Consider the following 15,762-nt stretch of genomic DNA (forward strand, 5'->3'; position numbering starts at 1 on the left):
CTTGTGGCCAATTTCATTGTTTAGAAGCAATCTCTAAATCTTCACGATGGATTTAATGACTACGCCGGGCCTGGTCTCCCCCGCTGGTAATGAAATACTTCGTCTTTTCAGGGCTAACAACGAACGTTTCTGCAGACACTACGAGCAGCACATCCCTCCAGTTCTCCATCGCAGAAAGGGCCGCCGTTCTGCCGAGCCTACGGTTGGTTCTATCGGTTCCTTCTCTGCAGGCCATGTTGCTATCCTGGGATAAATGTTCCCTCAGATACATCGAGCCTCCGTTTCTTCTCTCTCGCAGGACAACCGGTCGGCATCGACTGGACCCGCTGGCGAACCAAGCGCTGAGTCATGGTAGGAAGCTTTCCCAACAGCCTCTTAATTATAAGGACTCGGAGTCAGGGGATTGAAACTGCGCACTTTGAACAAGGGCCGCTGACGGGCCGGTTTGTGGAATTCAGAAGTTCGTGAACTTCGTGAAGTATTAAGGATTGCCTTTAGTTGATGTGTTTGCTGGAGCTACTTACGCTACTGGAGCTGGTGTCGTGCGTTGTGCGTTTGTGTGCAGGCGGGCTGACGACTGGGAGCTGTGTGTGCTCCTGCTGCTCTGGCTGCTGCTCTACTGCTGGTGGCTGCTGCCTCAGGTGGACCTGAAGACGTTGCCCGGCCTGCTGCTGAACCTCCCCCGCTGAAACCTTCCCTCACGCCGACCGCCGAGAAAAGGGCAGACGCACAGCCTAGGCCACTGTCCTTCCCTGCCATTATACTGACTTCAGATCAGCTGGTGGCATCTAAAACGCAGCTTGAAGCGAGCTGTGTCCACACGATCATTGTTGGGGGGGGGGGGGGGGAGATTAATTCAGAGGCTTTTACGACTGAAACTAAAACGGCCACCTATTGTTGTAACGCTTTGTATGGTGAGGCTAAACAGGTGATATATAAGTACAGTCTATTTACCATTATTTATATTTTATATTATGTTGATAGGAAGTGCTGAATACGTAATACTGAATGTTTCATATTAAGAAATGTAAAGCAACAGGAGCATAAAAGTTTACAAGAGTTCAAGTCTTATATTTTGTTGAGGAAAAGGTTGTAGTATAATTTCAAGACTAAAAACGCTTTGGGAAAAGCGTCATTCTTTTAGTCTCAATCTAAACCAAGGTAAAGGTCCTGATGTTATTTTTATGAGGAAAAAATATTTAAGAATAAATTATTTTTGGAAAAGATTCATGTTTAGACAAAGGATGAAACTGAATGTGGATGAATATTATTATTATTTTGATCATTTAAATATCAGTTTACACGTTAAAAATGAATTTGCATGAAGTAAAGATATTCTAATAATGAAATTGTTGTTCAAATGTACTGTATTTATAATTCTACATTTAAATACGATATTCTTCTGATATTCTGACTATTTCTTTTTGAATAAAAGTTTTAACATATTGATATTATTATTCTCCAGATGTTCCCTGTTTACGCAAAACATTCTGACTTTATTTGTCTCGCCTTTGGTGTTGGTGATGTTGCCACGTTTCTGCCACTATAACGGTGTGATTGCTCATCTGTGAACAGAGGTCCAGATTATCCTCCTTTAAGACAATATAGCAGTTTGTGTTTTTTGCTGTGCAGGGCTGACACACACACACACACACACACACACAATGGACTCATGGACCCGAATAGCCATTCAAGTCTTAAGGAGGAGTGTCACTGGAACTGTTAGACCTTTGTGACAACACAGAAGTTGCCAAAGATAGTACAGAAAGTCTGCAGGCTCACAATAGGCCTTCAGTAATAGGAATGTTTTTAATCACAGAGAAGGGCGAGCAGTGATCTCAGTCCGGCTTTATATTGTTAAACTGAAATGTATTTGTGATATTTTACGGCTCATAAATTATAAGAATGGAGTTTTCAAATGTTTTATGATCAGTAAATACTTTACATGCGAAGATTTGCTTGAGCTTGTCCAAAAAAAAAGAATGCTTTGCAATGAAAAAGGCTATTTCTGAACCATGCCTGTCTGTGTTTATTGACTCTTTCCGTGGCACCAGCTGACCTGAAATCAGCTTCTACATTCGCTGACTGCACAAAGCTCTGCTTCATTCATTTACACACTACAAATCACAATCTTATCTTTCTCTTAAAACCAGCATCATTTATAGTGAGAGCATCTGTTGCATTAACGTCATGCAGCAAAATGCCTCTTAGTATTTCTCATTGATCCTCTCATGGAGAGTTAAATCAATTGCCACCAGGGATGTGCCGCACACAGGACGCACACTCCCTGTTGCTGGCTCCTGTATCTGATCTGATCAGACTACCAATTAGCTATTGTTAGCCGTCTTGCTCTTTGTTGTGAATAAATGAGTGAACTGTACACAACAATCAAAGAACCTTACACTTGTTCTTCAGATTAAGCTTTTTTTTTTTGTTGAGTGAAACTGCTCCTAAAAAAAAAATCAGCAAAGAATAACTTTCTGATGACATTTTGGCAAGTTCAGCATCGCAGAAATCACATCATGAAAAAGCTCACTCGGGTTTTCAGCGAGGAGCAGGCGGAACCCTCTGTATGATTGGGGTGCGGTCGGACCGATTTAAGTGACGCACACCTTCTTCTTCCTGTTATGATCCGGGAGCGGCTAAAGATACACGCCAAAGCACTACGAGCGGACTAAAAAGGACTTTTATGAACATCTGCTGCGCAATATCGATCTCGCGGAAGAGTCTGAACTGGCAGCCGGTAAGAGGCAATGATTTCCTGCGCTGATATTGATGCATTGGTGCCGATTGCTGTATGTTTGGGCTTGTTAATGTGGGGGGGGGGGGGGGGGGGGGCAGTTAGCATGGGTTCTGTCATTGTTGCTAGTGTTAGCTAGCTTTGATGATTTTGTTGCATATTTCAAATTTACAGAATAATCTGCGTTTGTGCTTTGAAATTATGTTTCTTAAAATGTGCAAAGTTTGAAGTTACAATGGAAGGTCAAATGAATGTTGCAAATAGGTAAATTAATAAAGGATTTAATTAATAAAGAGAAGTAATTAATACGCACTTTACAGTTCAAATAAAAAATCCTTAACATTTTAATTCGTACTATTCTTTTAACTAAACGTGATTTATAATATTAATTGCTGTATTGAAATCAATTCATTGTTATTGCTCTATTTAGGAGTGTAGACTGGTTTGCTAAATTCATACTTAATATTGTTTTACTTATTGAAATCTATTGTGTGTATTGTATATGAGAGTTGTGTGCATTTTATATTATGCACACAACTCGACATTTAACAATACAAATAAACTAATATTAAATTACACCACAGATGCAAAACAACAATGAATTACAAAGACACATAATATGTACAGCGTAAATGTTCTTACTATACTATTAAACGTACTTTGGAGAATCCCCCCCCCTGCGCTCACGCACGACGGACCCGTACGAACTCTACGCTGATTCTTGAGACTGTGATGGGCATTTACGCAGTTTACGTCGACGTCGCGGCGACGCGTCGGCTCTTCTGAACGGAAGTGGTCCGTCCGTAGAAGTGCCCCCCCACCGCGAGATTTACGGTGAATGGCTCTTACGTTATCCGCCAAACGAGTCCGGATCCGTCTACCCCAGTCCGTCGGTCGAACGACGCATCGGGTGAGATTGAACACCGAACATTGTGATTTGTCTTTATTGAAAAGCGCGACTCTTTGGCGTGTTGTTTGCCTTGCTAGCTTTAGCCTGCTAGCTTTAGCCTGCTAGCTACCAGGCTGGCAGGTGATGGTGCGTGCTGGCTGCAGTGCTATACAGGTGTTGTGCGCGTTTCATTTGGACCTGACGGTTAAGCCAAGCCCGAGTTTAGCTTTACAAATCATGCGGTCGAGGTCGGGCGAAGCGCATCCAGCCAAGCATTGACCTCCGGCCGGTCACGGGCTCCGGTCCGGCGCTAGCGCTGTGATTTCCCCCGTCGCTAGCTCATGAGCTAGCTGAAGTTACCTTGTTGGACGCTACTTTGGGGTTTGCTGTTATTTGAGAGTTTGTTCGCGTTACGCAAGAACGAACAAGCCGTCTGTCCTTTCTTTACGATCAGCGGAGGCGACGCAAGAATAACTACGTGATGTCGCAGCGTTAGCAGTTAGCAGTTAGCACCCGCCGGGGTATTAGTTTGAGCTAGCCTTTAGGCCAAGGGCGTCGAAACGGTGCTCCGGTAGTTAACGAGCAGACGCTCTCAAACCGGGATATGCGGCTAATATTGTTACTCAATATCTCTGCTGATCATCGACCGACGTTTATGGAACTTGACCCGATCGTGCGGCGTGGGGACCGAGCCGTAGACGCTGCCGCCTACATGACAGTCACGGTGTTCCCGTCTCCTCTGCCAGGAAACGTGTGAGAAGACGTGGGCGATGGAATGAGAGAAGGCGGCCCGCTGGAGGAGCCCAGTCCCTCGCCTCCACCGCTCAGAAACATGGCAGGCCTGCAGCTGGTCACCCCCGCCTCTTCGCCCATGGGCCCTTTCTTTGGTCTGCCATGGCAACAGGAGGCGATCCACGATAACATCTACACACCTAGGAAATATCAGGTAAGGGGGGGCCATCCGGCGTGGTGGGATGTCCGGGCCGACCCGCTGCTCCTTTTGGGTTGAAACTATTTGCTTCCTCTGCAGGTAGAACTTCTGGAAGCAGCTCTCGAACACAATACTATTGTCTGCTTGAATACTGGCTCAGGGAAGACCTTTATTGCAGTACTTCTAACAAAAGAGCTCTCCCACCAAATCCGCGGACGCTATCAAGAAAATGCGAGGAGGACTATTTTTCTCGGGAACACAGGTACCTGCTACTGCTTTTGATGTTCCACTGAATCCACTGTAATTGATCTTTCTACCTGGCGCTTGGTGCCTGGTAGTAGCGCCGTACTGCAAAAAATGTTCAAGGAATAGGTGGTAGTTTATTTAATCGTAAAGCTCAACTCTGTGTTTTGTGCGGATTATTTTCTTGTGTCACCCACAAATCGGGGGGGGGGGGGGGATTTTTCTTTTGGAAATTTAGAAATTAAAGATGTTAAAGAAACGGTATAGATTTAAGAAAGAAATGTCTGGTGGGGGGTGGAGGGGGGAAAGAGCTGCACAGTCGTCAAATTTAGCTGCAGTGTTGTGCAACAACCAGTTCGATGGCTGAGATGTAAGGAGCGCTGGAGCTAAAGTCGCTCTGAGCAGTGTGGTGCGATGCTTTTAGTCAGATATGCACGAGTCGACACGGAGCGTGACGGAGGACGGCGTCTTTAAAGCGGCGAGTTTCACTTTGCGCCCCAGTTACAAGCGTCCATCGGGTAAAACGGCTGGAGGGTATGAAGGCGTCTCCGTGAGAGACTGAGCTCTGCGCTCGCGGCTGATAGGTGGACGGGCATTCTGCCGCCATCACTGGAGAAGTTGAGAATCGAGTCGAGTGCTCTATTTCTGTCGCTTGACTCAAGAACGGATCCACATTTTTTTCCACATTGTGTACGAGCTTTATGCATGCAGATGGACGAGATTTTGTCATTTTCTTTGGTGATTTAACACTTTTTTTCCCCCGTCGTTGACTGTCTTGTTCCACTTTGTCCAGCTGTGTGTGTAGCTCAGCAAGCAGCTATAGTCAGGACGCACTCAGACCTCCGGGTGGGAGAGTACACTGAACTGGAGGAGGCCCTAGGACGGACCGAGCAGCAATGGCGTCGAGAGATAATGGACAACCAGGTGAGTGACTTCTTCAACACTAACGTCGTACTCTTCATCTCGTGGGAGGAATGGAGGACCTTCGTGTCTCATGGCGTCTTGTACCGACATGGGACCAGGCTTAGGATGTGGTTATTGCTGCCCGAGTGTATTTCCCAAGTGGAGTCGTTGTGTAAGGCTCACCAGCAGAGTACACGAATGCATACAGTGTGTCGACTTGTTAGGAGAAGTCATCGCCTTTTGTAGCCGTCGCGGTAGAACGCGTCTCCTCACGTTTCCCCGCTTCCCCTCGTTCAGGTTCTGGTCATGACTTGTCACGTCTTCCTGCACATTCTGAAGAATGAAAGCCTGCAGCTGTCTAAAATCAACTTGCTGGTTTTCGATGATTGTCACCTGGCCGTCACCGACCACCCCTACTGTGAGATCATGAAGGTGAGTTTGTGCTTCCTGCGAAGGTCCAGCTGCTTTAGGGAGAAGAAACGAATGAGCAGGACCAAATCTGAGGTGTAGAGTTGAGTTAGTCCTGTTTTTCTTCTTTTATATACAGTAGTCCCTCATTTTCCGCGTGGGTTACGTTCCAAAAACAACCCGCAATAAGTGAAATCCGCAATGTAGTGATCTTTATTTTATTTTATTATTATACATGTACATAAATGTTTTAAGGCTGTAAAACCCCCTCACCACACACTTTATACACGTTTAACAGGCAGGCATTAATCTAAATAGATTGTTTCAGTATTATAGAATGAAACCAAAGATCAGAACCTTTTCAGAACGAAACATTTGTTTGAGAAATATAAATATATAGTACGTACAGTAAACGTTTTCCTGTTAATAATGTTAAGGCGTGCAGGTCGAGGAAAGAGCCGCTTGGAGTGCAGAAGAACAAATATTCTACTCGTGCTGTCTTTAGCCTCTCAAGCTGCTTTATTGGATAGCTTAGCACGGCGGAACGGCAGCGGCTACATGTATCAACAGGAAGAAACGAAACCCAAAAGGGACGTGACGTTTATGCTCCTACAAAATAAAAGCCTCTATTTACACAGAATAAGAGCGCTATAAAACAAACGCTTAACAAATAAACATGATGGTTTTTAGAAATAAGGAATTTAATTTTAATGATCAACCGACGAGGTTGAACACATGAGAAATGTGAGAAAATGAATGAGCTGAGGAATGAAGGGATGATCTTCAAGCTGTTACTTTGGCCGATGTGCATCGTGGCTCATCCGCTTCTTTCTCTTCGCTCTCGCTCTACAGCTGTTTGAGGGCTGCTCCTGCACGCCCCGGATCCTGGGCCTCACCGCCTCCATCCTTAATGGAAAGTGTGACCCATCGGAACTCGAGCAGAAAATCCAGAATCTGGAGAGAATCCTGAAGAGCAATGCCGAAACTGCCACCGACCTTGTGGTGCTAGACAGGTACTACAAGGCCTTTAACTGATGCCAGATGCACACATCTGTGTGTACGGGGTATAAATCTGAGCTTTCAACATCTGTCTGCGTAGCTTCTGTCGCCAACATCTCGAAGGTTGTCTGATGTAGTTTAGGGGCTTGTGATCGCTGTGAGAAGACAACATGTTCCAGTTTAACACGCAAGTTGTACAAGAAGCTGCCTCAACTTTCTTTTCTGCCTTTTCTAATTTAGATGTTATTCCTTTTGTGCTGGCTTGATGTGTAGCAGTCTGGCAGTAAAACACGGATAAACAGAACGAGATGCTTATCCTTATTGACATTCAGTTGAATTGCAAAACTGCAAAGACGCGCTGTAATTTAGGGATGAGCTCTTTTTTTATTTTTATATAATATAAATATATATATATATAATAATAAAAAAAAAGGGATGAGCTCTTATCTCACAGGCAATACTGCATGTCAGCCTGGCAAACAACAGGTGCCGAACAGCCCTGCCACCTGTGGTGTCCCACAGGGGCCCGTCCTTGGCACACTAGCAAACCCCAAAATAACTAAATAAGTAATGAAATATCTTGAAATAATAAAATGATGCCTCGTTCTTTCTCCGGTAAACTATGAGCTGACTGATGTATGACACTGAGAATGTGTCTTATAGACAGACAGCTGGATTCATGCGGAGCTCTAATCTCTGAATCTTTGCTGTGTACGTTTCAGATACGCGTCTCAGCCAAGAGAAGTCGTGCTGGACTGCGGCCCTTACTTGGATAAGAGTGGCCTCTGTTCCCGTCTCCAGGCAGAGCTGGAAGAAGCGCTTCACTTCCTGAATGACTGCAACGTTTCTTTTGCCAGAGAAGATCGTGATCCCACATTTGTCTCAAAACAGGTCAACGCTGGAAATGTTTCATTTGTTTTACGCCTGTGAAATGTGAAGCAGTCTGTTAATTTCAAGGTCAAGAAACGATCAAGGTATAAAATAATGTTTAAATACTGTAAACTGTTTCCGCCCACTGCCCCCTGCAGGTCCTGAGTGACTGCTGGGCCGTGCTGCAGGTCCTGGGATCCTGGTGTGCAGATAAAGCAGCGGGCATCATGGTGCGGGAGCTCCAGAAGTACATCAAGCACGAGCAGGACGAGGTAAACCGGAAGTTTCTGCTCTTCACTGACACCGTCCTGCGTAAAGTGCACGCCCTCTGCGAGGAGCACTTCTCCCCCGCCTCGCTGGACCTCAGGTTCGTCACCCCAAAGGTCCTGCGGCTGCTGGAGATCCTGCATGAATACAAGCCCTTTGAGCGGCAGCAGTTCGAAAGCGTCGAGTGGTACAACAACCGCAACCAGGACAATTACGTGTCTTGGAGTGACTCTGAAGACGAAGACGAGGATGAGGAGGTGGAAACCAAAGAGAGGCCCGAAGCCAACTTTCCCTCGCCGTTCACCAACATCCTGTGTGGGATCATCTTCGTGGAGAGGCGCTACACCGCAGTCGTTCTCAACCGGTAGGTGTCTTCATGGATATTTCATCTGACGCCAGAGACAAACTCGACGTTCTTGTTCTTTTATTACGTCTTGTTTTCTGTTTAGCTGGATCCATGAGGGTCGAATGGTCCGTTTCTAACAAAGTATTCAGACCTTCTCCACGTAGGAGTGACTAGTCTGCTCTCATCCTGCACTTCAACTCTTTAGTCTCTTTATGCATGTTGTCTGAAGCGGTATTCCTGTTTTGGACTAATCAACATTGCTCTGTTCACCCAAGGAGGTCTACAAAGACAGAATAACTGTCCTCTTCCCCACTGAATTATATTTACCCACTTCATTCCATTCATATGTATCACTTAGAGAATTATTTTTGTATCCTTTAGAAGTGCACTAATTTCACCAGACTATATGCATGTTTTTTTCTTATTATTATTATTTTTAAGGTTTGCAACGCTGCCTGTAGCTAACATAAACCTGGTATGAGTAGCGTTGATGCTAACGTCTGCGCTGCTGCTGAACGGATGGGAGTTAGCCCTGTCCAAATCACGCACGGGAAGACAAAACTCCTGAGATCCCCACCAGGCAGAGGGGAACAAACCTCTCAGATGAAACGTCTTCAGACTCTAAATATAATTCTGCTTTTTCTTTTAATGGGGCTAAACCTGTAGAGCTGTGTCTGATTAAGGCTGTAAATATAGGAGTGGACACAAAGTGGGAAAGAAATACCGTGTTCTGAGAGCCTGTAAGTCACTGCCGGGTGATTGGCTTCACTTGGCCGTGCTTTGGGGCGAGGGGAAACTGGAAGGTATCGTTTTTTTTTGTTCTTTGTGTCCCTCCAGTCTGATTAAAGAAGCGGGGAAGCAGGACCCAGAGCTGGCCTACATCAGCAGCAACTTCATCACAGGCCACAGCATCGGCAAGAGCCAGCTGAGGAACAAGCAGATGGAGGTGGAGTTCAGGAAACAGGAGGAGGTATGCAGGCAGAAAGAGGGGGGAGTGTTTTCCCTTTTTGAAAGGGAGTCCTCCATAAAATCACTGGCTAACTGTCCTCCTGTGTTTTATTCCTTCTCTTTGATTTCTCCGTCCCGTTCTGCGTCGAGAGCCGAGACATGAACGCTATTTCCATATTTGGCGATTATTTCCGTCTTTAGTTCAACAGTTGTTCTCTCTACTTTCCTCTTTTCTTTTCCAGTCCTGTTTCTGCTGCCTCTTTGGATCCATGACTAAGAGCTAAAGAGAGAAAAACGAAGCGAAGAATTTTCAGTCTTTCTCCTACGGCAGGTCGATTAAGAACGAACCTACTCGGGTTGACTCCGCCTTCGTTTGCGTGTCTTTGGTTTGCCTCGGCGCCACTCGTGTGTTCGACTTCCGAGCCATTTTAAACTCAAACCAAGTTACTCGACAGCCGAGTCTTTCGAGAAGACTTCCGAGACTATTCCTTGCTGGTACTGAGGAGATAAAAGGAGAAAGTAAAAAAAGAGAAAGCTCAAGAATACCCAAAACGGGTAAATGTGCTGCAACATTTTTCAACTTGTTAAAAAAGTACCCCCCCCCCCCCCCCCTCCTCTCACAGGTCCTCCGCAAGTTCCGGGCTCATGAGACCAACCTGCTCATTGCCACCAGCATTGTGGAGGAGGGCGTGGATATTCCAAAGTGTAACCTGGTGGTGCGGTTTGACCTGCCCACGGAGTACAGGTCCTATGTCCAGTCCAAAGGCCGCGCCAGGGCGCCGGTCTCCAATTACATCATGCTGGCTGACAGCGCGAGGACCCGGTCCTTCGAGGAAGATCTCACCACTTACAAGGCCATAGAGAAGGTGACGTCTCGGAATTCATCGTTGTTCATCCGAGCATTTAGGAGTGGGAACTGTAAATGCCTATAAATGAAGGTTGCTGTCGCAGTGGAAGGTAAACCAGGATGATCCTTTTTACCTGCGATCAGATTTTAAGGAACAAGTGCTCCAAGTCCATGGAAGTGAGTGACTTTGAAGTGGAGCAGGTGTTGGATGATGACGACATCGTCCCGCCTTACGTGCTCCGGTCGGAGGATGGAGGTCCCCGGGTCACGGTCAACACGGCCATCGGACACATCAACAGGTTGTGGGGCGTTTCGGCAAATAAGATTTAAAGTTAATGTGGCTTCAAACGAGCGTTTTTTATAAGGCTTTCTCTGCGTTGCTGCGTAGGTATTGTGCCCGACTACCCAGTGATCCGTTCACCCACTTGGCACCAAAGTGTAAAACTGTGGAGACAGAGCATGGACGCTTCCAGTCCACGCTGTACTTGCCCATCAACTCCCCTCTGCGAATTCCTGTAAAGGTGAGGAAAAGATTTCGGTGTGGGATGAAAGCGAGTATCTCCTGATTTGCATTAAAAAAAATGTGATTTCAGTTGTAGAAACATGATCTAGATGAGAGTTTTACTCAAACTATCTCAAATGAGGACTCGGGAATCGGCTGGAAAGAAAACGTACTCTCGATTACCGGCGTAACATGAAAGGAAGTGATTATTAACAGCCAGCAGAGGGCAGCAACGAGCCACTGTTGCAGTCTCCCTGAACCGGCGCCTGCCGCTGTCTCTCTCGGTATGTCTTTCAGGGGCCCGTAATGAACTGCCACCGACTGGCAGAAAAAGCCGTTGCACTACTCTGCTGTGAGAAGCTACACAAAATAGGTAACAGCAGGCACGTGATGAGAAAGTATCTTCACTGTCACTGTTTGTAGAACAGGCCTCTGTACGAGCTTTATTTTGTTAACCCCCCCCCCCCCCCCCAGGTGAGCTGGATGATCACCTGATGCCAGTGGGGAAGGAGACGGTAAAGTATGAGGAAGAGCTGGACCTTCACGATGAGGAGGAGACCAGCGTACCAGGCAGACCTGGCTCGACCAAGAGGAGACAGTGCTACCCTAAAGCCGTAAGTCCCGCCCATTTTAACTTCTGGATGCCTGCTGGGAGGCTTCGGCCTGTTGTGCTGTCCTGCTGATTTGGGTTTTATGGAAAAGGGGCATTTAAAGTGTTTAGAACAACAGCTAGGTGCTGTTAGCGTGTTTATGTCAGGTATTGCTGGAACTTGAATTCCTCAGTACCTCAGTAAATGATTTAGATTCTCTAGATGGTGTAAATAAAGACGATTGTTATGGCCAATCTATTTACAAGTAAACGTTTGATCCTTACTAGTTTGATGCTGAGATGTTTTATAATTGTACTCGTTTACAAAGATTGTATTGCTTAAGTATGTAGGAATTAGTTTCTTCATCTTTCTTTTGCCCTCCTCAGATACCAGAGTGTCTGCGAGACAGCTACGCTCTGCCGGAGCAGACGTACTACCTATATGTGATCGGGATGGTCCTCACCACCCCGCTCCCCGATGAACTCAATTTCCGAAGGAGAAAGCTCTACCCCCCGGAGGACACCACCAGGTGCTTTGGCATCCTGACTGCCAAAGCCATACCTCGAGTATGTGACCCGCTTGTAACCGTCAGACGAGACGGACGCGTTTTAACTTCAGTTAATGTGCGGAGTGATGGAGAGAATGTGGAAAGGAGGTGAAGAATCGTGTGCAGGCGGGCTGGAACGGGGGGAGGAAAGTATCAGGTGTGCTCTGTGATGGGAGAGAGTCAGCGAGGATGAAGGGATAGAAGAGAAGACAGGAGGCGGAGCTAGAAGTGGCGGAGATGACCTGTGACCTGGAGGGGAGTTTATTCTTCGCTAGCTGTCTGAGTCCGCCTCTCCTGCCTCAGTTTTGTTTGTGTATTAGCAGTCGGCAAAAGAGTCCGCGATGAATCAACTCGCGGATTGACCAGAGCTTCACGGCATAATGCAGGAAGGTCTCCGCCGTCCTGGGTCTCGGTGCTGCCAGCACCACAGGTCCTGTTCAGGTCCTGATTCAGTGCGGACTCGCATTCACCCATTCACGCACACACGCGTTCACACCAGTGGGCGACTGCTGGGACCGGTGGGAGCAAATTGGGGTCCAGTGTCTTTCCCAAGGGGACACCTTTGACGTCAAACAAACAATCTTTACAAAACAAAACCAATGTATCTGTCGGTCGCATTAAATTAGCATCAGGATATTATCAGAATGGTGAGTTGCACTTTCCTCTTGTCCAGATCCCCCATTTCCCCGTGTACACTCGTTCAGGGGAGGTGACCATCTCCATTGAGCTGCAGAAATCTGGCTTCACGCTTGCCGCCGCCCAGGTTAGCCTCATCACCCGCCTCCACCAGTACGTCTTCTCCCACATCCTTCGGCTGGAGAAGCCTGCCCTGGAGTTTAAGCCCACACTGGCTGACTCTGCGTACTGCGTTCTACCTCTAAATGTTGGTGAGTAGACTTACTTATGGCCCTAGCCCTCTATTTCGCTTGTTCGTCACAAATTGCCGTGCAAAATTATTAAACATTCATAAGGGTATGACTAATGTAGATGCAAATTATTATGCGATTACATTTTTTGTAATGTGCACTTCAGAAAAATCCCTGTTTTTAATGATTACACTCAGTTTTGGGCAACAGACGAGTTTTTTTGTTGTTGTTGTATTTGAAATGTATCCTCACCAAATTTCCATCATCACAGCATCGCAAAAAAAAATAACAAAACAGTATAAATATCATAAACAGGCTAAAAATATACAAAATACTATTATCAATATAAAAATCTGTCATCGTGATCAGTGCTTTTGTTCTGTAAATGAAATCAGAAAATGTCACAAGATGATAACGGAAGCAGCAACAGGCTTGGAACGAACTATAAGAGGGATGCCTGATCAAACCAAGGTGGGATTATTATGGTATGTTCTGACGTCTATTCGATTCTGCTTTTTGTCTCTCTCTCTCTTCTTCGGCTCATCGAGTTGGCGACTTGAACGCGTTAGAAATGGACTTTAAGTTCATGGAGGACATTGAGAAATCTGAAGCCCGCACTGGCATTCCTGCCGGTCAGTGCGCCAAGCACAACCCCTTCGCCTTCAAGCTCGAGGACTACCAGGATGCTGTGATCATTCCAAGGTACCAATGCACATACATCAACGTGTACTTTAAGAGCCTCGCTGCTTATTAAACTTGTGTACTCATCATATTACTTCTTACATCATGTATTGAGCCATGTTATGTTAGTCTGTCAGGTATTGTCTCGTTCAGGCGGACGCTAGGTGGCATAGGCGAGGGGAAAAGAGTGATATTTTGTCACTCTTTTACGGTTACATTATTCCTGTCTGTAATATCTGCAACAATGAAACGTGAGGAATCCCCCGATGAAACGCTGCGTATAGCTAAGAGATGCTGAGTGTCGTGTGGGTGTTTGGCTAAACACCGAGTTAGTACATGTAGTACACGTATGTGTACGCAAGGGCTTTTTTGAAATGCTCCTCTTACACAGGATGTTTGATTGTACTTGTACTGTAATACATGCTACTGTTTGACTGTACTTGTACTCTAACGTTCAATCTAATAAATATATTCATCAAATCTGTGGATGAAACCAGTAACGCGTGATTTCAGTACTATTTAACGGTAACGAGAGAAATGATTCGCTGGTTCTTTGAACAAGGCAGGGTGTAGTTTGTGGTTCCGTCTCTACTCTTTGATGGTTTATTTCTAACAGACATTTGCCATTAATTGTCGCTTTCTTCATTCCTTCCACCGAGAGTTGGAGGTTCTATAATCGCCTGGTTTTTCCTGGATTGCAGGAATAGTTGCGGACTCCACATGACTTCTGCACTGTTCTACAAATTGCTTTTTTAATGCCCTCGCCTAAAGAGGTTTAATGAGTTGTCTGTCTCCAAAAGAGACATACAAAAACAGAACAAAAATCTCACACATACTAAGTAGGAGCCAGAAAAATTTGCGTCTCATAACTGGTTGCTTCGGTTTGATTATTTTTACACTTTATGCACACGAGGATTTCCGTGTCTTTCTGCTGTGGCAGATGTTCTAGTCTGTCCACATGAGCAGCAAAATAAGAAATGCTCATACGCTGACGGACTTCCCACCGCTAATGTTCTGCCTCATTAACGGTCGGTGTTCCCCTCTCAGATATCGTAACTTCGACCAGCCGCACCGCTTCTACGTCGCCGACGTGTATACGGACCTGACGCCACTCAGTAAATTCCCTTCGCTCGAGTATGAGACGTTTGCGGAGTACTACAAAACCAAGTACAACCTGGACCTGTCCAACCTGAACCAGCCGCTTCTGGATGTGGACCACACCTCTTCCAGGTGAGCGGATGAGGGCTTATGACTGTGTGCTTTCTGTTTGATAGGAGTCGATGACTTCTCTCTCCTGCTGCCAGACCTGTATGTAAAACATTCATGCCAGTTAATGGAGGCAACAAATTCTGAGAGAAGAATGCGTTCAATGAAAAAGGCTCCACTTTGTGATTGCCAGTCTGTTTTTGAAGTAGTTTGATAAGCACGGCGTTAACGGTACTTTCTGAGCAGGCGTCGTTTTCATGAAGACGTGTCCTCCTTGTGCCGTTAGGCTGAACCTGTTGACCCCGCGCCACCTCAACCAGAAGGGCAAAGCCCTGCCGCTCAGCAGCGCAGAGAAGAGGAAGGCCAAATGGGAAAGTTTGCAGAACAAACAGGTATTGATCCCCGTTCTCTGCAGGCTAGCTGAACAGAATCTCTGCATTGAGACGCAGCAGGCTAGCTACAAGCTCCACAACTCAACCGCCACGTGTTGGCGAGTTTTTGCCTATGCTCTGTACCACAACGCCTCTCATGCTCAGCTTGGTTGTGTTTGCCAGATACTGGTTCCAGAGCTCTGTGCCATCCACCCCATCCCCGCCTCCCTGTGGAGGAAAGCCGTGTGTCTGCCCAGCATCCTCTATCGCCTGCACTGCCTCCTGACTGCGGAGGAGCTCCGAGCCCAGACGGCTAGCGAGGCTGGAGTGGGAGCTCGGACCCTCCCTCCTGACTTCAGGTCCGTGGCGTGCACGACTCATCATTGGAGTTCAGCATTTCAAGAAAATGAGCTTACTTTCAACAAATGTGCAAAATCGGGACTTCTTTTGAAGTGACTATCGCTATTCCTTCTCCTGTAATGTTTGACTTGAGTAATCCATACCTGTAATGGTGCCCTCTTTTATGGTACACTGAGAGGGTATATAAAGTGTCAATGACTAGACTGACTAGATTTTAATCCTCTGAAAAACTGTTCCTTTTAGTTAGC

At 46.2% G+C, this 15,762-nt stretch overlaps 1 protein-coding gene across 1 annotated transcript in view; it reads left to right on the forward strand.

The window, feature by feature from the left end:
• Positions 1 to 215: 215 nt before the first annotated feature.
• dicer1 (dicer 1, ribonuclease type III) overlaps positions 216 to 15,762 on the forward strand; it is a 21,462-nt gene continuing 5,915 nt past the window's right edge. The window contains exons 1-20 of the mRNA XM_068752021.1: positions 216 to 235; positions 4,458 to 4,575; positions 4,660 to 4,822; positions 5,597 to 5,727; positions 6,004 to 6,138; positions 6,967 to 7,127; positions 7,836 to 8,004; positions 8,142 to 8,614; positions 9,434 to 9,566; positions 10,168 to 10,410; positions 10,536 to 10,690; positions 10,780 to 10,912; positions 11,191 to 11,266; positions 11,368 to 11,507; positions 11,870 to 12,049; positions 12,704 to 12,917; positions 13,445 to 13,598; positions 14,625 to 14,807; positions 15,070 to 15,175; positions 15,338 to 15,513. Of these exons, the coding sequence (XP_068608122.1) occupies positions 4,462 to 4,575; positions 4,660 to 4,822; positions 5,597 to 5,727; positions 6,004 to 6,138; positions 6,967 to 7,127; positions 7,836 to 8,004; positions 8,142 to 8,614; positions 9,434 to 9,566; positions 10,168 to 10,410; positions 10,536 to 10,690; positions 10,780 to 10,912; positions 11,191 to 11,266; positions 11,368 to 11,507; positions 11,870 to 12,049; positions 12,704 to 12,917; positions 13,445 to 13,598; positions 14,625 to 14,807; positions 15,070 to 15,175; positions 15,338 to 15,513 (3,239 nt within the window). The 5' untranslated portion in view covers positions 216 to 235; positions 4,458 to 4,461. The remainder of the gene's footprint in view (positions 236 to 4,457; positions 4,576 to 4,659; positions 4,823 to 5,596; positions 5,728 to 6,003; positions 6,139 to 6,966; positions 7,128 to 7,835; positions 8,005 to 8,141; positions 8,615 to 9,433; positions 9,567 to 10,167; positions 10,411 to 10,535; positions 10,691 to 10,779; positions 10,913 to 11,190; positions 11,267 to 11,367; positions 11,508 to 11,869; positions 12,050 to 12,703; positions 12,918 to 13,444; positions 13,599 to 14,624; positions 14,808 to 15,069; positions 15,176 to 15,337; positions 15,514 to 15,762) is intronic.

Source organism: Brachionichthys hirsutus, chromosome 18, assembly GCF_040956055.1.
Source record: "Brachionichthys hirsutus isolate HB-005 chromosome 18, CSIRO-AGI_Bhir_v1, whole genome shotgun sequence".
Lineage (NCBI taxonomy): Eukaryota > Metazoa > Chordata > Actinopteri > Lophiiformes > Brachionichthyidae > Brachionichthys > Brachionichthys hirsutus.